At 34.0% G+C, this 22,704-nt stretch overlaps 3 protein-coding genes across 3 annotated transcripts; 2 read left to right on the top strand and 1 right to left on the bottom strand.

Annotated features, from left to right (window-relative positions):
* Positions 1 to 1,556: 1,556 nt before the first annotated feature.
* LOC141721652 (disease resistance protein RPV1-like) lies at positions 1,557 to 6,333 on the top strand. Its single transcript, XM_074524653.1, has 5 exons — positions 1,557 to 2,114; positions 2,875 to 3,970; positions 4,053 to 4,331; positions 4,426 to 5,562; positions 5,693 to 6,333. Exons 1-5 carry the CDS (start codon positions 1,612 to 1,614, stop codon positions 6,152 to 6,154), a joined length of 3,477 nt encoding a protein of 1,158 aa, XP_074380754.1. The 5' UTR covers positions 1,557 to 1,611; the 3' UTR covers positions 6,155 to 6,333.
* An 8,693-nt stretch (positions 6,334 to 15,026) lies between these two features.
* On the top strand, positions 15,027 to 16,751 carry LOC141721651 (non-specific lipid transfer protein-like 1). Its single transcript, XM_074524652.1, has 3 exons — positions 15,027 to 15,506; positions 15,736 to 15,774; positions 16,388 to 16,751. The coding sequence occupies exons 1-3, from the start codon at positions 15,119 to 15,121 to the stop codon at positions 16,552 to 16,554; spliced, it is 594 nt and encodes a 197-aa protein (XP_074380753.1). The 5' UTR covers positions 15,027 to 15,118; the 3' UTR covers positions 16,555 to 16,751.
* Positions 16,752 to 16,805: 54 nt separating this feature from the next.
* Positions 16,806 to 22,172, bottom strand: LOC141721650 (uncharacterized). The gene is made up of 10 exons (XM_074524651.1): positions 21,942 to 22,172; positions 21,356 to 21,645; positions 20,888 to 21,026; positions 20,380 to 20,501; positions 20,083 to 20,286; positions 19,458 to 19,517; positions 18,858 to 18,996; positions 18,623 to 18,741; positions 17,957 to 18,181; positions 16,806 to 17,118 (listed from the first exon to the last, which is right to left on the bottom strand). Exons 1-10 carry the CDS (start codon positions 22,132 to 22,134, stop codon positions 16,924 to 16,926), a joined length of 1,686 nt encoding a protein of 561 aa, XP_074380752.1. The 5' UTR covers positions 22,135 to 22,172; the 3' UTR covers positions 16,806 to 16,923.
* Between the last annotated feature and the right edge of the window lie 532 nt (positions 22,173 to 22,704).

The raw sequence follows: 22,704 nt of genomic DNA, 5'->3' as shown, positions 1-22,704 counted from the left end.
ATCGAGCTCGAGCCGAGCTTTGGGTTGTTCGGCTCGAGCTCGGCTCGAGCTCGGCTCGGCTCGAACTCGTTCGTTAAAATTCAAAAAAATTCGAATATATCCTAAATATTTTTATATAGGTATGATTTTTTTTTAAATCCGACTTCACTGTATTTTTTTTATCTTCCAACGATCATTTTGCATACCATATGTGATATATTTTGACGTGATTTAGAAATTTTATATTTTAGTTTCTAATTTTAAAATGTAGCTTCATAATTATATTTTAGTTAAGATTTTTTTTAAAATATTTTTCATCGATCCAACCGTATGGATATCATAAAATATATATTTTAATGATATAACCAATGTTTCACATCAAAAACAATTTTATTTGATTTTCTATTTTATGGTCAAGCATTAGTTTGACTATTAACGCTAACTAGTGTTTAATCCGGATTTGTTGTTTCGATTATTTTAAAAATATTTTATATCGATCCAACCGTATGGATGTCATAAAATATATATTTTACTGATATAACCAAAGTTTTAGATCAAAATAATTTTATTTGGTTTGCTATTTTAATAGTCAAACATTAGTTTGACTAGTCTTGGTAACTAATGTTTAGTCTTGTATTGGTGTCTCGATTTATTTAAAATTATTTCTAATCGATCCAACCGTATGGATGTCAAAATAAATATATTTTAATGATATAACCAAATTTTCAGATCAAAATAATTTTATTTGGTTTGTTATATTAACAGTCAAGTATTAGTTTGACTATTACCGTTAACTAGTGGTTAGTCCTGATTTGTTGTTTTGATTATTTTAAAAATATTTTATATTGATCCAACCGTATGGATGTCATAATACATACATTTTATTGATATAACCAAAGTTACAGATCAAAATAATTTTATTTGGTTTGCTATTTTAACAGTCAAAAATTAGTTTGACTAGTACTAGTAACTAGTGTTTAGTCCTGTATTAGTATCTCGACTTGTTTAAAATTATTTTTAATTGATCCAACCGTATGGATGTCAAAATAAATATATTTTAATGATATAACCAAATTTTCAGACCAAAATAATTTTATTTGGTTTGTTATTTTAACAGTCAAGTAGTAGTTTGACTATTACCACTAACTAGTGTTTAGTCATTAATTGGTGTTTCGATTTTTTTAAAAATATTTTTCCTCGATCCAACCGTATGGATGTCAAGATATATATATATTTTAGTGATATAACCAAATTTTCAAAAAAAAATAAATTTATTTGATAAGTTATTTTCACAGTCAAACATCGGTTGACCGGAATTTTTTCTGGCTCGGCTCGGCTCGTTTATGTTCGCGAACAAGCTCGTGTTCGGCTCGTTAGTTAACGAGCTCGAGCTCGAACACGATTTTTGTTCGATAAGAAAGCTCGGCTCGGCTCGGTTCGTCAGAAAAAAAATTAAAGCTCGGCTCTGTTCGATCAAAACTCGACTCGGCTCGGTTGGTGAACAGCCCTACCCACTAGTATAAATTCCACACCTAAAAGAAGAGAAGTCATTTACATTATGAGTTTCTGACCTACTTTATCAGTGTCCATATTCATCTCTCTCCCTCCCTCTCTCTCTCTCTCTCTCGTTTCATGGCTACTACAACTAGTTCTCAGTTAGCTACACATTCTTCTTCTTCGTCTCCGCTTGCTTGGGATGTGTTCTTGAGCTTTTATGGCAAGGACACTCGCGGAAACTTCATTGCCAATCTTTATTATGCTCTGGATCAAGCAGGAGTTCAAACCTTCAGAGATGATCCTGCACTACGAAAAGGTGAGCAAATTTCATTAGGACTACGTAATGCAATCAAAAGTTCAAAGAAGTTCGTTGTGGTTATCTCTGAGAACTATGCTCGTTCGTCATGGTGCCTTACTGAGCTCGTAGAGATCCTTGATTGCCAGACTACAAAAAATCAGGTCATTCCTGTATTTTACTATACTGATCCATCAGATTTGCGGCACCAGACAGGGAGTTTTCGAGACGCTCTTGATTATCATAAGAAACGCTACTCAGATGATATGATAGACAAGTGGAAATCTGCTCTTGCCACAATCGCTGGGATCTCCGGATACCATCTCAGAAAAGATACAAATGAGTAAGATCCTTACTACATTAAGATCCCTACTTGGATGTTCCATGTTAAATTTACTTTTAACATCAGTGAAATTTCCAACCGATGTTAAAGGGGTGATGTCGTAGGCACTATTTCTAGTAGTGTTTGTTAACTAATAAGTAATTCCATTACTGTATTACAATTTACAACTCAATACAGAACTCTGTTGGAATTAATATTATTGGAGTCTGATTTGGGGTCAACAATCGATGAAAAAATAAATGTCAGAAACTGATTGTTTGCTAATTATGTTAGGACAAATATGTTTTTTTTCAGTTTTATTTTGTAAACTTTCATAAAGGCCTTGTTCTCTTTTCTTTACAAGAATAACTTTTTCACGAGTTTCTTTAGAAAGTTTATCATCTAACCGAAAGACCTAAGTTGAATCAGGACGTTTAGAGAATAAAACTTTAATGTCCGAAAAAAACCCATATATCAGTTGATTGGTTTTTCTCTCACATGTCTTCTTATGCTTTGCCTTTCCATTTGCTTATCTATATACCTTAAAAATAACCAACAAACTCTAGAACTTGAAACTCTCTGCATACTGGAATAAAAGAAAATATTAGTTTTTAATCTGACAAATTGTGGTTACTCTTCTTCTTTGTTGGTTCATGCTACTTATGAGTTTCTTTAGTTTCTTATACTTTCGTATATTATTATCAAGTTTAATGCATATAGTAAGGCAATTAATTGCTTTGGCTTTCTATATTTATAAATCTTTCTTTTTGATGGACATCAGAAATGAATCAGACACTATTCAAGAAATTCTTGAGAATGTGTCAAGACATGCATCTAAGAACTTGTTACACCTTGATGAATTATTTGGGATAGATTCTGCTATGGAAGAGATATATGAAAAACTAAGGCTGGAGTCGAATGATGTACGTGCTATTGGGATTTGTGGGATGGGCGGAATTGGAAAAACTACAACAGCTAAAGCTTTTTACAATAAATACTATAAGAAATTTGATGTCAGTTGTTTTATTGAAGATATAAAACAAAATTCACAAGGACTTAGTCCCCTGCTTCTGATACTCAAGCAACTTTCGATGGAGCTGGTGAGAAGGAAAGATTATGTAGTCCTAAGTGTTGAAAGTGGAATAAGACAATTGAAACAAATTCTTTCTTCTAGGAAAGCTCTGATTGTTTTGGATGATTTGGACCAATCAAGTTACTGGGAACTGCTAGTAAGGTTAAGCAACTCATTTTCTGTTGGAAGTAGAATTATTATTACGACAAGAGATGCAAACCTGCTAAATCAACTGAAAATAGATATGGCTGAAGTAGATGTATACATGGTGAAGGAATTGGGGCAACTTGATTCTCTAAAGCTCTTTAGCTACTATGCTTTTGGAAAACAAATGTTGCCAGAAAGTTTTAGAGAGCTCTCAGTAGGCTTTGTAGCCTATGCTAAAGGCCTTCCATTAGCTCTTAAGGTGTTGGGTTCATCATTACGTGGCAGGACTAAGTCGACTGACATGTCGTTCTGGAAGGCTAAACTTAAAAAAGTTCGGAAAATTCCAGAGAGTGGGATACATGAAATCCTAAAACTGAGTTATGAAGAATTAGATGATGAGACATATAAGGCACTCTTTCTTGATATTGCATTCTTCTTTGTCGGAAGAAAGAAAGATGAGGCTGTTCCTGTATTTAAATCTTGCAAATTCTTTCCAGACATCGGTATACCAATTCTAGCTGAAAGATGTCTACTAACAATTGATGAAGATAATAAGTTTCGGATGCATAGCCTTATCCAGGATATGGGAAGGGAACTTGCAAAAAACAGACATTTGTTATGCCGAGGTGATGCATGGGAGGATTTGCAAAATCTAGAGGTTTTTAACACAAAACTAAAAATGAAGTTGTAAATTGTTGAACTGCTTAGATAAGTAACTGTTTTTCTGTATGTCTACTCAGGGAAAAGATAACATTGAAGGTCTCATCTTAGACCTTAGTACGTCCAACGAAAGAGAAGTGAGAGCTAAAATATTTAAAAAGATGCCTAGTTTGAGGTTGCTTGAAATTGTTAATGCTTCTGACATCAAGGGAAGTTTCAATAATTCATTTTGTGAATTAAGGTGCTTCCGTTGGATTAATTGTCCGTGGACACGTTTGCCTTCTAGTTTCGGACCACAGAAGCTTGTCTCCCTTCATTTGCCATTCAGCAAGCTCAAGAAATTGTGGAAGAGTATTAAGGTAATAGATCCCAACTGAAATTACTTATGAGTTACTTATGAGTTGAAATGGACATTCATCATTTATGCTTCTCATTTTTAGCTGTTTGAAATAGCCTATCAAGCAACTGACAAATTTAGGCTGCTTGGATTTGAAACATTGCTGCAATTTTAAACGATTTCCAGAGCAAATGGGTGAACTGAAACGCTTAAAGATACTTGATGCAAGTTATACTGCAATAGAAGAACTGCCAGATTCAATTGCTCACCTTAAGAAATTGGTTAAATTGGACTTGTACCAATGTAAAAAGCTTAGGAAGTTACCTGAGAATTTTGGAAATATGGAAGGCCTGAGAGAATTTGATGCAAGTTATAGTGCAATTGAACTACTGCCTGATTCGTTTATAAGTCTGTCTAATTTGGTGAATCTGACTTTGTATTGTTGCAAAAACCTTACAAGTCTTCCAAATGGCAGCACATGGAATCTGAACTCGCTTGAATACCTGAATCTGCAGTACTGTTCCAAGCTGAAGAGACTGTCTGACCAGTTAGGCGACATGCAATGCTTAAAAGTTCTTGATGCATCTTTTTCTGCGATTGAAGAATTACCTGATTCCATTGGACAACTAAGCGTGTTACAGGATTTGAACGTAGGTTCCTGCAAAAAGCTTAAATATGTGCCCAAAAGCATCTGGAATCTTACTTCACTTAAACAAATTTATCTTTTCCAAAACGACATCCATAATCTGCCTGATACGGTAAAAGATATGAAGTTGGAAGGTTTAGGTTTGAGATGTAATGTGAGGTTATGGATGCCTGTAATTGCAGGCTTGTCTTCTTTGAAACGGTTACATCTTACTGATGAGGGCGGGAGTCTCTCCCTAACCAAACTGCTAAGCCTTTCAACGCTTTCCAACCTACAGGATTTATTATTGGATAATTGTGCAAGTCTTGGATCCTCCTTCCCCGAACTTCCTACAAATTTACGAATATTAGTAGTATGTAACAACGCTTCACTAGAACAGCTACCAAATTTGGTGAGCTTGCAACAGTTGAAGTATTTGACATTGTCGAGATGCATCAACCTTCAATCACTTCCGCTACTTCCTCCTTGTCTTAGATCACTTGAAGTTTGTGAATGCACAGGCCTAAAAAATCAACCAGATCTGTCAATGTTGAAGGAATTGGAAATTTTAAGATTCGTTATGTGCAGTAATCTAATATCAGTTGATTTGAATCAGATGTTCCTTCAGGTCTCTCTCTCTCTCTCTCTCTCTCTCTCTCTCTTCCTCCCTCTCCCTCTCTCTCTCTCTCTCTCTCTCTCTCTCTCTCCCTCTCTCTCTCCCTCTCCCTCTCCCACCCACACATTTTTTTATGTTGCAGAAAGGACTCATAGGAGGGCAATTCATGTCTTGTCCATTTAAAGCCACACTACCAAACAGGGAGATTGCTGAATGGTTCGACTATAAAAGCAGAGGGTCTGCAGTCTCATTTGATTTCCCACCAGTACTGGAAGATAAATTTTTAGGTTTGGCGCTCTGGGTTGTTTATACATGCATAGACATTGTTGATGATTCATACATAACAGTTGCTATTACAAATAAGGCAGAAGGCTTGACAGTGGATTGCGATATATTTGTACATGCGCGGACAAAAGATGTGATACAGTCCAGCATAGTATGCACAACGGTAAATAAGATTTTAGCGAAAAAAGGTGACACAATTGAGGTTATGTTTCAAAGCTCACTATATCCATATTCACATGAAGATCCTGTAGCATTTGCTTCTGGAGAAGTGAAGGTAGAGAGGTGTGGAGCTCATCTTATACAAAAGACATGCTTGTAACTTGAAATCCCTTTATACCTACTGATTTCTCACTCGGTTAATCTAATGATGTTATCTACTCATTTTTGACTTATTAATTGAACCCATAGGTTTTGATCCTTCTTTTGCTAAGTTCATATGTTTTGATCCTTATGTATGTTTATGTTCTACTTGGATTTGCACACTTTTTAAAGAATTGCTCTCTTTCTCTCTCTCTCTCTCTCTCTCTCTCTCTCTCTCTCTCCCCCCCTCCCTCTCTCTCTCCCTCTCTCTGTCTCTCTCTCCCTCTCTCTCCCTCTCTCTCTCTCTCCCTCTCTCCCTCTCTCTCTCTCTCTCTCTCTCGCCCCCCCTCTCTCTCCCTCTCTTAATGTTGGAAGATTTAAACCTGAAATGCAGCATAATGCAAGCCCATTATTTTGAACTTATCTTCTTTGGTTAGTTTACATTTTATACTGATGTTGGCAATAGGTTATCCTCAACCTAAACTCTTAGCCTTTCTGAGCTGTTCAACCTACGAGATCATACATTAAGGAACTGTACAAGTTTCAAGCTCTCCTTTCTCAAACTACCTCTGAATCTTAAACAGTTGTATTCTTGAAAGTATACAATCACTCTACACTGGAACAGCTACTTCATTTATCCAGCTTAAAACAATTGCACTATGGCATCTATGAACCTTATCACATAGTAGGAGAAGCACAGTCCAAGATAGTATGCAGAAGATCGAGATCAGAAAAAAGCGGAGATAGAGTTAAGGTTTCAATTCAAAGCCTATTATACTCTTATTCTAGTGAAGGTGAAAAAGTTCCTTGTGGAGAAGATTTCCCACAAGGAAAATTCTGGTCATTTCTTCGCTGTGATAAGGTTTTCCTCGTTGAGAGTCTTCGATAATGGTTAGATTTCCAGCTAGTAAGTTCGACGCTAGTTGAAAGAGCTTCAGCAATGAGTCAATGCTCAGCAGGGTAGTAAATAAAGGAAGAGCTTGAGCTGCAGAGCAGTAAATAATGATTTTCAGAAAGAGCTGTAACTGTTAATCTCCTGGACTATTAAGCAATAATGGAAATGTGGAATCATCACTCTTTAATCTTTACCACTCACCCTTTTTCGTCCTTTCATATCGTTAGATAGTGCGGAAAACTTACCAGACAAAAAGATTGGAGAATGCATTCCTGTCATTGTTGATTGGTTAACTAATTTGGTCCGGTGTTCATTCGTTTAAGAATCATAGTTCGTAATTGTTTCAACATACTCATCGTGCTTATTAAGAACTCACAGTTATTTTTTCTATACAAAGATAAACGAGAACCAATATCTACCGCTCTTTTTACAAGATGTTGAGGGTTAATGTACTATTTTGTTTCATCGTACTTATCTATTTTGCTTTATTAAGAACTAATAAGCACCGTTACAGATTTTGGAAATCGGAATAATTCGGTTGAGGTACTGATTTACGATTTATCGAACGATTTTTTAAAAATCGGATGATTTATCGGCGATTTATCGGAAATCGGTCGAATCAGATAAATATATTTGATCGATTTTTGAGCGATTTATCGGCGATTTTTGAAAAATCGGCCGAATTCTATAACAGAGCTAACAAGTACTCCCTCCGTACCTTTCAATTGTTTACATTTTTTAGAGAGTGTTCGACACGTATTTTAAGGTGCATATTACGTATAGTTCTGTAATTTTTTTTTACAATTTTGTTTTTCTGAATAAAAATTAAAATATTTAACTTTTATTCGGAAAAAAAAAAATTTAAAAAATAAGTTACATAACTATACTTTTTATGCACCTTAAAATGCGTGTCGGACACTTTCTCACAAATGTAAACACTAAGGGAGTAGTTTTTACATGAAAATAAATGAGAACTAACACCTCTTAATGCAATAGTATTGGTACCTCCGCTCACTTCACAAGATGTCGAGGATTCGAATCTTACGATGACTCTAACGTACTATTTTCTCTTTATCGCGCTTATTATCAGCGAAGAGACAAATGCCATGATGAGCCCAAAACAAAATGTTGGAAAGAGGGCCCACCAAAAGGTCTCAAACAAACTACAATAAGTGGAGATGACACAAACCAATCCAACACACTAAAGAAATGGTGACTTAAGATTTCCACTGAAACCAATAACCAACGGTGCAGATTCACTCCTTACTTTTTGGCCCTGGCCCTTATAAGTTACAACATCATTCCTAACATTTCACTCCCCTCTGCAACATCTTTTCACAGCATAACATTGAAAATAATACAAGAAGAAAGATGATGCTGGGGAAGAGGCAACGTCGTCCACCGATGAAAAGGACAACAAGCATGACGGAGTTTACGCTTGATCTCAGCTTCACTGCAGCTCCTCCTCCGCTGCCTGCAGCTCGAAACCATCGTCGAAACTCCGTCGATTTTACTGACTCTGCTCATTTTTTGCGATCTTGCTCTCTTTGCAAGGTCCGTTTGGCTCCGGGCCGCGACATCTTCATGTATAGGTACTTTTTATATCTTGTTTCTTCATAGTTTTCGAAACACCGTTGAAGAGTTTGTTAGGATCGCAACCAGGGAAGTGGTTGCGATAAGGGAAGTGGTTGCGATAAAAGGAATTTTTGCATAAATACCCCAGTTACAGAAAATACTTGCAAAAATATGGATTAATCTCATAAAGAAACCACAGATGCAATTGTTTCAACCTCGGCAATCCGTGCCTGTATTTTGGGAAATTTTTTCATAAAAAATGGTATTTTTTGTAAATTTCTTTAATAAAATAGACGAAGAAGTACAAATTAAACATTTTATTGTGAAAAGAAGGCTGATCAGCCTGATCTTATCAAAATTAAACTAATTGAAATTACGTTCAAATTTTTGCTAATTGATTCTCGGCACTGGCCAGAATCAAGATTTCGAAAGAGGCCGGAGTGAAATGTTTTATAACAAGATTTTTACTTATTTTTCGAGATTATTTCACTAATTTCGCGCAGTCTGATTAAACATATCGTGCAAGATTTTCACTTATCTTTCGAGATTAGTTCACTAATTTCAAGTAGTCTGATTAAACCTATTCATGCAAGATTTTTACTTATTGTTCGAGATTAGTTCACTAATTTCGTGTAGTCTGATGAAGCTAATTCCTGATTCCGCCACTGCTCAGGGGAGACAGTGGGTTTTGTAGTTCGGAGTGTCGGCAGCAACAAATAATTCAAGACGAGAGAAAAGAAAAGCTATTAGCATCACAGAATCACGAAGCTGCTGCTGCTGCGGCTGCATCGATCCCGGTATCAATAGCCACCGGATCGGAAATAACCGAGGCTGTTGCCACCGCCGTTATGTAATCTTTAACTAAAGGAAGAGATGAAGTGCATGCATGTCAAAGATGTATTATATCTTGTGTGTTCTTGTTGAAGTTAAATATATGAATATATGCGATCTTCCTATATTTTGTTGCGGTGACGGAACTAAGATTTAAGATGATATGGGGTCAGAATATCTTAAATTATATTTTTCTTGATTGATTTTGATTATCCGAGTGTTAAAGTAAAATTTGTACTGATTTTTTCGGGTAAAATTTGTATTAATTTTTTCGGGTCAGTCGGGACCGGAACGGAACGGAAAAGGCTAAAATTGATTCTGCAAGTGTTATTATTCCGGGGACCTGTTTTTGAGCAAGTATTGGAGGGCATTTGTTATAGATGTGGATGCATCAAAGGGTGTTGTGTGGTTGTGCTTTTTCTCAACTTGCATTGTATTGATGTTGTTTTTAACCAACCATGCATGTGGGAATTAATTATATAAAGGCAACCACAAGATTTTTTCTCGTGAAGTAGGGGCGGAACCAGAATTTCAAAATAGCAAAAAATAATTAAAATAGCTGAGATCAGATAAATTATTTTTAGTATTTTGATATTAATCGAGAAATAATTAAAAAAATCTATTTTTCGATTAAAAATGAAGATTCGAAAAAATAACTGCGACTTTAGCTTAGATTCGTCCCCGAATTCGGTCTTTCTTGGTTTCATACACCCTTATTATTGAGCATCACTTTTCTAAAAATTTCCGATTTTTTGAAAAATCCCTGATTAATTCTTAAAAATTATTTGGCTGATTTAGTTTTTGAAATCTAATTAATATTTATAAATTATACATTTGATAATAAATAGAGTAAATATATTAAATATTATTAAAATATTTAAATATATCTGATTTTTGTTTCGATTAATCTCCGATTTGCCGATTAATCCCTAATCGGTACCTAAACTGATTAATACCGATTACCGATTTTTACAACTAGGCTAATCACACCTCAATGGAGGGGTAAAGTTAAACAATCTTGCTCCTTAAAACATGATTAACTGTGAACTACAATCCAATTACTACATACTCAAAGTTGTGATTAGCATATCAACATGTCTTAAATTTATGATTATAACACACTCTAACTCCTACTCCCTCTGTCCCGAGACGTATTTTCTATATTGATCTTTTGTACTGTTTATGGTAAGCGATTGATTACTAATTTATGTCTAATCTATAAGATCAAAAATAGTCATGAGTTATTTTGTTGAATTCGTATTTATGAGTACTTTAATATAATAAAGTTTTTATATTTAATACTAATACGAAATTAAAGATATTAACAATCAAAACTGTGCATGGGCAAACGTGTTCGACACGAAGAGATACGTTTTTAGGGACGGAGGGAGTATCAAACAACTTGTGCCATGCTTGGTGCTGTAGATTAGGAAACATAAGGAAACATTATTTAAGGAGATGGAGCTGTACTTGATTATAAGTCACTTAATCTCAATCTTTGAAGCACTAATCAAAGATTAGTTTAATGAACAAAAATGACATTAAGTGAAGTTGGTGTAAACATAAGGAAAACGAAATGCGTTAAAAAAGCATCATCATTGCTTAAAATAAAAAACAGGTTGGCAAGTGGGCTTTTGGTGTCTATTTCTTGTGACGAGTAGGCAAATAATTGGTTGAAGAATATATTTAAAAAGAATATATTAAAATATACAGCAATTATTTAAGTGAGTAAGAAATTGAGGTATAGCGTGTTGCTGAGTCGAAAGATTTCTTGGATTCATTTGTTCTGTCAACTTGTTAGTATATTTAATTTATACATGGATATATCGAAAAAATGCCCAAAATACTTTCCAATTTTAACTGTCTAAAATGTTGATTGACGGTACATTTCGCCCAAAAAAACCACTCAATACGCATTGTACACGTGCGTATTCAACTTTTATAAAAAACAAAGAACACGTATCCTGAGAATACACATTACTTTATTTTGTTTAAAGGAATACGCATTCTGGGAATGCGTGTTAACTAACTGCCGAATTTGAATATGCATTTTTAGAATTCGTATTCTTTGTTAATTTTGAAAATTTTGTACACGCATCTTCCAAATGCGTATTTATTAGGTATTCTGGACGGAACATCCTGTCAATCACCATTTTGGACATTTTTATTCAAATGATGGGTATTTTGATTTTTCACCCGATATATTATTGATTTTCAAATCTTTGTTTACTCTCTATAAGAGTTTGTAATTCGAGTCTCGCGAGTTCGAGCTCGTTTAACTAAGCTAAATGTGGCTCTCGCGAGCCGAGCTTTTATAAGTCTTGACATAAGTTGGGGCTTGTTTAGTTAATTGACATGAGCTTAGTTATTTGAGTATTTGTTGAACTAGACTAAATTCGAAATTTAATAACTCAACTTCACTCAAGTTTGAACCCGAGCCCGTTTATAATTTTAAATAAATAATTACTAAATTTTATTTTTTATTTAAATATTAGTTTTTTTATATTTTTTTATATTTCTAATTGTTGAGCTTACAAGAACACCCGACTTGACTAATTTAAACTTGACTCTTTTGGGTCGGGAGTAAACTCGACTTATTAATTAAACGAGTCGTGTTTGTCAGATTTAGACTCGTTTGACTTTAATGAGCGGCTTGGCTCAACCTGTTTATTAGACTACTCGAACTCGTTTAGTGAATATTCAGCTCGGCTTGACTCTCCTCTCCGATTAATTTTTATGAATTAGTTTTGATAGTATAAACTTAGGGTTCATTTGTTAAATCTGAACAGAATTTTCTGAATAATTAAAATTTTTGAATGAGTAATAATCTGAACAGTAATGAATAAGATTGTTTGATAAAATTATTTAAATTTCTGAACGATAATATTAACCTGTTTGTGATTGGGTGGTTGATAATATTCGATAATTCTTTTTGTTGAAAGTTGTTTAAATTAAAATATATATATATAATTAAAATATTTTTTTGATAAGTTAAAATTTTATCATTTTGTAATAATTAGGCAACTTTAAAAACTAGACCGTAAATAAGTACAATCACTAATAATTTTAAGATAATACAACATATTAAAAATGAAAATATTTTTTTAAATATATATATATATATATATATTCAAGAAAGAACCCTTTTTATACCTTGATTATATTATAAAATTTCATCAAATTTATTGCTAACGTAGAATGATAATTATATATTTAAATATAATAAAAAATTTAACAATTTAAATTTGAAAAAAAAATGATTTTAAATTTGATTCTATTGTGCAATAATTTTGGATAACTGTGATTTTACTACAAAACCATTTTAAACAATTTCATCAAATTACAATAATTTTTAAATAAAAAATTGTGCAATTTATCATTAATTTGGTAATTAAAATTTATAACTATATATGATGAAAAATGAAATAAATTATGTATTTATATTTTTAAATAATAGTTCATCTCTATATAAAAAGTACTTCATGTATTGACATCCCCAATATATATAAGCTTCAAAGAAAGTCTACGTATTTTTCTATTTTAATTCAAATAATTATACATTTAATTATTGTTGATTCATTCATAAGTAATTTAAATTAAATTTTTATTTTCTAAATACAAAACATGAAATTTATAAATTTACAAACTTTTTTAATCACAAAATTCACTACATGTGTTTGCATACTACTAAGAGGACAAGAAGATTGTTTTTTAATAAAAGATGAATAATATTAAGTAAAATGATAGAATTTAAATTACTACATGAGAATTGAAAGAATGTCACATAAATATAATTTGACTGGTCCAGTGGAAATTTAGAAACTCACTCATTTGTTGAGAAGAAATCCAGTCATCCACATGCATGAAATTTTTATCAAATAATCTGAACAGAGGAAAAAAGAATGGTTCAATTTATAATCACTCGTTCACCTGTTAACAAATGGGGCCTTAATTTATAAATAAGATTAACATGTTAAATATTATTAAATAATTAAAATTTATCTCCAAATTATCATTTAACTCATCCCGTTTCGTAGATTGATCTCAGTCCGTATGCAGTGAATATTTAACAAGTAGCAGATTTAAGTTCTTGGGCTTTCTTTTGTTTCTGGGTCACACTTTTGAATCCATGGTCATGTAGTTTAACATATGCAAAAGGCCAAAGATTTGTGTATATACAACCTTATATCTCTAAATTAAATTCATTCTTTGGACATTAAGAATTAGAGAAGAGCTCCGATGAGCGGTGTGTTATAGCCAAAATTTGATACACTTTTCTCATTTTTTAAAAATAATTATCGACAATGATTATTTTATCAATTGATGTCTGATATATACGGTAACATCATTTTAAAACTAATTGATGTCCGATATTTAAATACCGATGTCTATTGACAAAATTTTAGCAGTAAATTCACTATCAGTCATTTCTATCATTTATGTAATGTCATTAATATGTAAAATGAAAAGTAAACTTGAGAATTAAGAGTCGTCGGGATCATAGGATTACAACTCAATTAATGAAAATGAGAATAAGTTTTCGATACAAAAATATATTAAAAACTTATTCCCATTTTAAGACATCATTCACAATGAACATATATTGTCCACACTTTATATAAACTGGATAAGTTGCCTAGTATCTTTTTTTTTGTCTAGAGTTGCCTAATATCTTTAATAGTGTAGAAACATATATTGTCCACACTTTATATAAGTTATCCACCAGATGGAAAAATAAAATATCCAATATTTGGGAAAATTTGTCCAAAATATTTATTAGCGAGATATTATGTCCAAAATATTCACCAAATACGCATATGGGGATGCATATTAGTTTTTAAAAATTTAACAAAGAATACGCATGTTCAATATGCGTATTCACATTTTATTTTTTTTGATTACGCATGTTTTTTTTGTGAATACGCATGTTAAACATGCGTATTCTTTGTAAATTTTAGAAGGTTGAATACGAATCCTTTAAATGCGTATGCAGCAATTAGTTTGTCAACCGAGAAAAATATCAAATCGATCACTCGTTTTATTCAAATACATCAAGTATGTCATTATTTTCCAGTTTGACTCAATTTGATCATTATTTTAAAATTTGTATCAAAGAAATCATTTGTCAATGACTAAATCGATACAATATTTTAACTTTTTAATAACTAACTTGATACAAATTTTCAAATTAATAACAAAATTAAGTCAAACTGAAAAATAATGATCTATTTGATATATTTGTATGAAATGGATGATCAGTTCGATATTTGTCCTTATTTCAATATGGTTGGGTTTGTCTGCTTTTTATTTATCAAATCTTTTAAATGATAAACCCTATTTTTTAAAAATAACTACTCCGTTTGAGAAAGACTCCACCAATTTAATAGTTACTTGTATCAGCAACTCAAAAAATGATTATTTCTCTCATAAAAAAAAATTTGAATGCCTAATTTTAGGGAAGACCTTTTCTAATCTGCAACTTTCAACTTTTTCAACCGTAACAAACTGGATAGGGTTTAACGTTAATTCATCTTGTTTAGTTAAAACAGGAGATAATCTAACAGCTTTTCAAATCTTATACTTTATTAATACAAGTTTAAGCCAACATTCTCATTTTCAATCTCTCATTTCATCAAACCAACTCAATCTCTTCACTTGAAACTTTGTTTTGCACAAACAAATATGACAAAGGTCATGTGGCTAATTGCATGCATGCTTTGTACGTGGAACTTGGTAGCAACAGTGGAATGTGGTGAGAAACTCAAGTCTCCAGAGCCATCTCCACGTCAGTCTCCGATCCCGGCACCGCATTCGAGTCCTTCTGGATCCGACTGCGGTGCTATGGTGTATCAGATGATGGACTGTGCGCCGTATTTGGCGAACGGAGCCAAGGAAATGAAGCCTGAGTCTATGTGCTGTTCTGGATTTAAGAAGATTGTGAACAAGAACAAAACTTGCATTTGTGCAGCTCTGAAGAGCACTGCTGATTTGGGTGTGAGTTTGAATATTACAAGGGCTAAGAGTTTGGCAAATGCTTGTGGTGTTTCGTATGATCTTCCGAAATGTGATAGTGAGTTATTGTAAATTTATCGATTATTCTTTTTATAATTACAACACACGCACACCTTTGGAACTGGTGACATCCCTTAGGGAAGCCAAGAGCTCGTACCACTACACCAACACATGACACGCACACAAATTTGTCAACTGTTTATGCACACGAACACACACTAAAAATTACTGTGTGTCTGTGTTGGTTTGATAAATGGTAATAATTCTTAATTTTTTCGTGATTGCAGTCGATTCCAATGACTCTCATCAACCTTCTCCAGCTCCAGGTACTGGTACTAGATATCATGACCAACACACACACGCACAATAGGGGTGACCCTGGTTATAGGCGAATGAGTCTTGCACCTACGTCTTACACTGCCCGAGAAATTTTCAAATTTCATATGAAAAAATGTATAAAATGTTGTTTGTATGTATAACAGAGCTCACTAGACTGATTTCGACTATGAGCACTTAAAATTCAAGGTCACTAAATGACTAGATGTGTTTAGTTTAGTAATAAGGTCCGAAATTTTCAAATCTCATGTGAAAAAAATATAAAATGTTGTTTGTATGTATAACAGAGCTCCTTAGACTCTGGTTTCGACTATGAGCTCTTGAAATTTAAGATCACTAAATGACTAGATGTGTTTAGTTTAGTAATAAGGCCCGAAATTTTCAAATCTCGTGTGAAAAAAAAGTATAAAATGTTGCTTGTATACATAACAGAGCTCCCTAGACTGATTTCGACTATGAGCTCTTGAAATTCAAGGTTACTGAATGACTAGATGTGTTTAGTTTAGTAATATAGTAGTAATTGATATGTGTAGATTTACTTTCAGATTTGATACATAATGCAGTCTTGGCCTTATTATTACTATTTTCATTTTTGAATTGAAGCTAATCCGACACCAAAACATCAAGTCCAAACACCTAAAAAGTCAAAATCTCCAGAATCAGCACCTGCACCAGCTCCATCAAAAGCTTCGTCTTCTTCATCAACTTCGATTGCAGTTCTTTCCACGCTGATAAGTTGTTTCATTTTCGTACTCTATGAATCTCTGTGATCATAGCGTTACGCGTTTTTAAGTCGTGTGGAGGGGTTTATTCGGTCTGTAGCGAATTACTGCTCTTTTTTCCTCTGGTTTTTATCATTTGGTAGTATTGTAGGATGAATCTGTAATGGTACTTTAGTCTGCTGTGGTAGTATGCAAGTACATTGCAAATCTTTTAAGTAGGAATAAATTGTATGTCCTTTGTTCCCCTCAGTTTGTGTAATTGATGATATTCAAGTGAAAATATCTTAGAGAAGTGACCGGAAAGCAATCACTTTGCTATAAATCAAAAAATTAGCAACACAAAATGTGACCATAAACATCTTTGGCAATCTAAATTCTGTTCTTTGGCTATCTATATTGTATGTCCTCTCAACTCGACTATTTACCGATACAAAATTTGCTGAAGATGCTAGATAAAACTTCTTCAGATATGTCCTCTCCACTAATTTGAGCAAGAGCCATAGCAGCATCCCTCAGATCAATTGTCCAAAAGTCTAAAGGCATTTCATCCTCGATTGTTGACATTAACCTAATAAGGGCATCCTTGGTCCGAAGAAGTTGCTCACAATGCCTCTGATATTTCATCAAAACAAAACTAAAGGCCTCAGAAATCCATATTAAATCTTAATTAACTGAAGTAAACGACATTTGAGATAAAGATATCATGATGACATTAGGCATTAGGGTGAGTAACTAGCTCAGCTTATGCACTATCTCTGGGAAAAAATGACATAAATAGACAAGGACAACAAACAGTGGCTCTTCTCGACAAAATAAAAACACCAAAAATTAACAATTTGAAGTTTTGAAAATTCAGTTCTTTCGGCTTTAATAGTTATTGCAAGCTGCTTAAAAACTACAATGATGATTATTGTTTAACTACGCATACAGATATATTATTGAAAGTACCGTAAGAATAAACTGTGACTAGAACAAAATATTGTTTTTTCATCTTACAATCAACAGACAAACAACCACATCGGGCTTCACGTCTGTAAGAGATGGTAATATAGTATCCTATATTAAATTGAAAAGTGTCCAAAAGTTGTTTCATGCGATTATTTAAGGGATTAAATATAGTTAGAGATGTTAAAATGTAAAGTTATAATCTTTTGAACCATATATAGTGAGATTAGTAAAGTTATAGGTTCATGTATTAGGTCGTATGTTATGTAAGGGATCTCTGACAGGTTGGTGCAAGTTAGACGGATATCTAAGGATCACTACCTAAGCATATAATACTACACATCTAACTGTATGCAACTTTATTTGAACCCAAAGTTTGTTTTCTCATCAATGAGTTTTGGCATAGCGTATTTATATAATCTTTCCAAGTCAATTTTCGCTAGTATCAACAATAGAATAGAAGCTAATGTGATATGCAAGGTAGATACAACAAAAAAAAGTTGACCTGGTTCACAGCCCACTTGCGCCCCCCTCTAGGAATCCTGTCAAGACCAATAATTTCTAGTATTGCCGCCTCGAGATCCTGTATGCCTTGACCAGTGACAGCACAAGTAAAAATGCACTTTGCAAACGTGTAGTCACTGTTGTTGACCCATTTGGAGCAAGCATTTGGAACACAGTCAATTTTATTGATTACAAGGATCACTGGAGAAGCAGATTCATATGCACTCTGTAGATACGAACAGCCAAAATTATAAAGGCCTTAGAGAAAAAAATGATGGTATTAACCTAAACAAGTTATGTGACATTAACTGTTGTATATTGAAGCAATTTGTATGATATACACTTCCCTCTCCAGCCAAGTCTCTTAAGAAACTAAAGTTTCCAACTTAGCAATAAGCAAAAAATATCACAGAGCATAAAACTAACCAAGTACTCCTACATGAAGATATTTACTTCCCTCCCACCATGTCTTACCTACATTTCTACCATTCTAGAATAGATGTCCATAATCAATTCGCACAAATTTTATCAAACAAAAAGCAGCAATATTGAGAATTCACATATGTGCTAAAATCAGAACTACGAGTATTCCAATTTATAAAAAGTCTTGACTAATACTGATAAATCAATGAATTAAGGGGAGATAAAAAGATAGATAAGACAGAACCTTATTGCAATTAATTCTATCAAGAAGTTCTTTGTCTTCGGAAGTCCAGCCCTCAAGTGCATTTATTGCCATTATAACCACATCAGCACTCATAGCAGCTGCTCTAGATCTCTCTACTCCTGTGACAACAAAGATCAATATACTATCAGGGAACAAAGTGGTCAGAAATACAGAAACCACAGTATCTGCTTCAATAAATTATTTCCATAAAGATATTCCATAAAACAAGGCTTACCAATTTTTTCTACAACATCCTCGGTTTCCCTTATACCAGCAGTGTCAAGGAGGGTGACAGGTATACCATGAACATTAATATCAGCTTCTAAAATATCCCTTGTGGTTCCAGCAACGTTTGTCACTATTGCCCTCTCAGTCTGCATACTAAAGAGTAAATATGACATGCAATAAGAGAAAAAGTGAAAAATAAGTGGAGGACACGATACAGGAGAAAATGAAGACTTAGTAATAGCAAGAGAAGTTTCTCAGTTGAGAGCAGAAGTCCTACAGTTGAAATCTTATTATATTAAAAAGGAGAGGGAGAATATATTATGAAGAGCACTAGAGCAGTATATCAGTGTACAACAGATTATAAGGATAATATGTAGGTTCTCTTTGCATAAAGATAAGTATTAGGAGAAAATATTGTAAAATGACAAAGTTAATTTTCTGGAGTAGAATTATATAGTTATTGCTCTAGAACATTTAGTAAATTTTGTAGGGCTCACTCCACCAATTTTACAAATTAGACATGTGAGATTCCCTTGAAAGTTCAACAGTTACTGATTATATGTAAAGCAAAATATGAACTTAAGTGACAAAACTATATGGAACATACCTTGCTCCATGCATTGAGAAGGCTAGATTTCCCAACATTAGGCCTGCCAATGATTGCTATCTGCCGGAGTATAAATAGGGATGAGGGTATTATATATTTACCATAAGGTATTTGCATACCTAGAAGAAGGAAATGATTATGGCGGTATGCTGTTAAAAGGTAAAGAACTAATAAAATGAATCATCACAGCAGCACCTCTGTACCTCTTCATCCGGCTCATATCGGAAAATCATATGCTCGGTATATTTTTCGATAAAATGTATTTCTAATACATATTCAAGAGGTAATATAGTCTGATTTCTGCTTGGATTTGTTTATGATTGTATGCAAGCCTGATTTGTGCTTGTAAATCATTCTACTAGTTTTGTACTGATATTCCTCGAAACAAAAACATATCTGAAATAAGTAAGCAAATTAACAAGATTGAAACTACTTGTATGGAACAGATGCATCAGCAGTATAGGTTGTAGGGTTTATGGTAGTGCTGTTAAAGTAGTATAGCCAATTATACATCATTAGCATGGCAACAAAGGATACTGGAAAGCAAATTTCTAGATCAACAACTTAAAGCAAGGGAGAGTTCACTTAATAAATGAATTGCTATCCATTCTGATCTAAATAATACCTGCAATCCAGACTGCAGAAGTTTGTCATAATTAGCAGTTTCAAGTGCATCCTTCACATTATCAGACATTGCACGTATCTTATTCATAGCTAGATCCACATCTAGCGGTGGCATTTCATCCTCAAAATCTAAACGAGCTTCAATCTCAGTAAGTAACTCAATGCACTGAATTCTCAGTGATTTTACCAAAGAAGAGAAACCACCCTGCATAGAGAATATTTCGGGAAATTCACCATATGCCTATCGAACTTTAGTATAACAGATGAATGATAATTTTGAATGTTAAACATCTCATGCCTGGATTCCCGCCAATGCAGCATCTACAGCAGCCACAGACTTGGCCGATATAAGTGCTCCCACATTTTCAGCTTGGGAAAGATCTAAACGACCATTTAGGAAAGCACGGAGGGTGAACTCACCTGGTGACAAAGAAAAAAAAATGAGTTAAACATACATTTCTCTACTACAGTAACCACACAATTCATGTCCATGTACATGAAACCTAATGTTAACCAGTCTTCTGCGTCATATCAGTAATCATACATAAAAAAGTGTTAATCTTTGTGAAATTTGGCAAACAGTAGCTCCTGAAAGATGCGGAATTGATCAAGACTCAATAGTCAATACGACCATCTACGAGAGATGATTCATTCAAAAGACAACCTAAAAATAGACGCATGGACAATGAAAACTGCACCTTGATTTCAGAAGAAAACTGCTGATTTTAGCAACGACATTAAAATTTTATAAATCCATACAACTTCACACCAAGATTAATAAATTTCAGAAAATCATAGGAAGTAACCTGGCTCTGCAAGCCTTGCTCCAGCTTCTAGGCATACTCTCAGTACACGCTGCAGACATACCTCACTGCCATGACACTGAAGCTCAACTATATCTTCTCGTGTATATGATCTAGGGGCCAACATGGGTACAGCCAAAACCTTATAAAACATGAAATTCCCCACCATTAATTAAAAAAAATACTAATTTTACAGTTTCACGGCATTCTTTTAGCATTTCAAGTCCCAATTACACAATTAATTAACAAATACACAATATTAGTATAAAAACTAAAAGTATGCTCTCAAATTGTTCCCAATTAACAGGAACTACAATAAATATGCACAATTACAAACATATGAATGGCCCAAATGTACCTCATCAACAACATATCATCAGGATCCAACACAAAAACATATGCACATATTCAACAAAATGGCTGGTGAGTTTCCCATAATAGCAAAAAAAAAAAGAATGAAGCAAAATGTACCTCATCAACAACATTATCATCGGAGTCGAAAACAAGACCATATTCAACAAAATGGCTAGTGGGTTTCCAATTATAATCATCTCTCCTCTTCTTCTTCCTAACTCCAGGACTAAACACTTTCGAAACAATTGCAACCGCAGTAGGACCCGATAATCTGACAATCCCCACAGCCCCAGGTGGTCCACCAATTGAAGTAACAATAGCAGCAATAGTAGCACTTGAATCTGCAACTGGGTCTGAATTTATAGTCACTCTTGCATCATGGTTCAGCACCACTGTTCTCTCTGCAGCTGAAAAAGCAGCAAACTTTATTAAAATATATACAGAGAGATAAAGAGAGGGAGAGGGAGAGAGAGAGAGAGAGAGAGAGAGAGAGCGCGAGGGAGAGAGAGAGAGAGAGAGCGCGAGGGAGAGAGAGGGAGGGAGAGAGAGAGAGGGAGGGAGAGAGGGAGAGGGAGGGAGAGAGGGAGAGAGAGAGAGAGAGAGGGAGAGAGCGAGAGAGAGAGAGAGAGAGAGGGAGAGAGAGAGAGAGAGAGAGAGAGAGAGAGAGAGAGAGAGAGAGAGAGAGAGAGAGAGAGAGAGAGACCTTTTGAGCAGAAGAGACTGGGGGGTTTAGGAGAGAGATGAAGAGGGGAGAAATGGGTGGGTTTAGTGTAGAGAGAGAAGAGGAGAGAGATTGTTGTTCTTGAGTGTAATAAACATGGTCTTGTTCTTGAAGAAAGGGAGTATAAATTTGATAGTAGTGAACGAAGTGTTGGAGAAACAACAACAAGAACCATTGATTAATTGTGAGTATGTTTCTTTCTTTCTTGATCAAATAAACAACGGCTGGGTTTACGAAAAATTATATAACCATGGGTTGAAGCTCAAAAATATACAAACCAATAAAAAAGGATTTATTATTAAATGACTATATTTCAATTTGCAAAAAAAAAGAGTCTGTATTTATAAATTGGATATTCCGGCTTTTTAATCTTTTATTTGAAAAAAACAAGCCTACTCATTATTTTGTAAAATGTAAGAGCAACGAGGTTCGAATGGGTGGAGAATTTATGATTAGAGCATCCACAATGGTTAGAACGTTTTCCATTTTTTCTCCCAACCACCTCTATGTCACGTGAGTTGAAATGGGTATGAAAAGCAAATGGCCCGGTTAATCCGATGGTGATAAAGTGAAAAATAGAACCGATAAAGTAACACTGTTTTACTGACTTGTTAATTCAGTTAATAAAAAATGAAAAAGCATGTCAAGTGGGTAAGGCCACCACCCCGATCACAACCTCTTTTCCCTCGTTCAATACAATGATAAAAGTGTTGCCCATATCATTTACCCATGTCATTTAAGTGGA

Source organism: Apium graveolens, chromosome 4 (genome assembly GCF_009905375.1).
Source record: "Apium graveolens cultivar Ventura chromosome 4, ASM990537v1, whole genome shotgun sequence".
Classification (NCBI taxonomy): domain Eukaryota; kingdom Viridiplantae; phylum Streptophyta; class Magnoliopsida; order Apiales; family Apiaceae; genus Apium; species Apium graveolens.
The sequence above is the reverse complement of the archived record's forward strand: the minus strand, read 5'-3'. Positions and strand labels throughout refer to the sequence as shown.

Bases quoted from the DNA above. Each gene is read 5' to 3' on its own strand.
- LOC141721652 (XM_074524653.1), top strand. From the start codon at position 1,612: ATGGCTACTACAACTAGTTCTCAGTTAGCTACACATTCTTCTTCTTCG. The intron at 3,971-4,052 runs GTTTTTAACACA...ATGTCTACTCAG, and splicing joins AGGATTTGCAAAATCTAGAG to GGAAAAGATAACATTGAAGG. The intron at 4,332-4,425 runs GTAATAGATCCC...TGTTTGAAATAG, and splicing joins AATTGTGGAAGAGTATTAAG to CCTATCAAGCAACTGACAAA.
- LOC141721651 (XM_074524652.1), top strand. From the start codon at position 15,119: ATGACAAAGGTCATGTGGCTAATTGCATGCATGCTTTGTACGTGGAAC. The intron at 15,507-15,735 runs GTGAGTTATTGT...TCGTGATTGCAG, and splicing joins TGATCTTCCGAAATGTGATA to TCGATTCCAATGACTCTCAT. The intron at 15,775-16,387 runs GTACTGGTACTA...TTTGAATTGAAG, and splicing joins TCAACCTTCTCCAGCTCCAG to CTAATCCGACACCAAAACAT.
- LOC141721650 (XM_074524651.1), bottom strand. From the start codon at position 22,134: ATGGTTCTTGTTGTTGTTTCTCCAACACTTCGTTCACTACTATCAAAT. The intron at 21,646-21,941 runs GTCTCTCTCTCT...CTGCTTTTTCAG, and splicing joins CAGTCTCTTCTGCTCAAAAG to CTGCAGAGAGAACAGTGGTG. The intron at 18,742-18,857 runs GTAAGCCTTGTT...TTGTTGTCACAG, and splicing joins GGATGTTGTAGAAAAAATTG to GAGTAGAGAGATCTAGAGCA.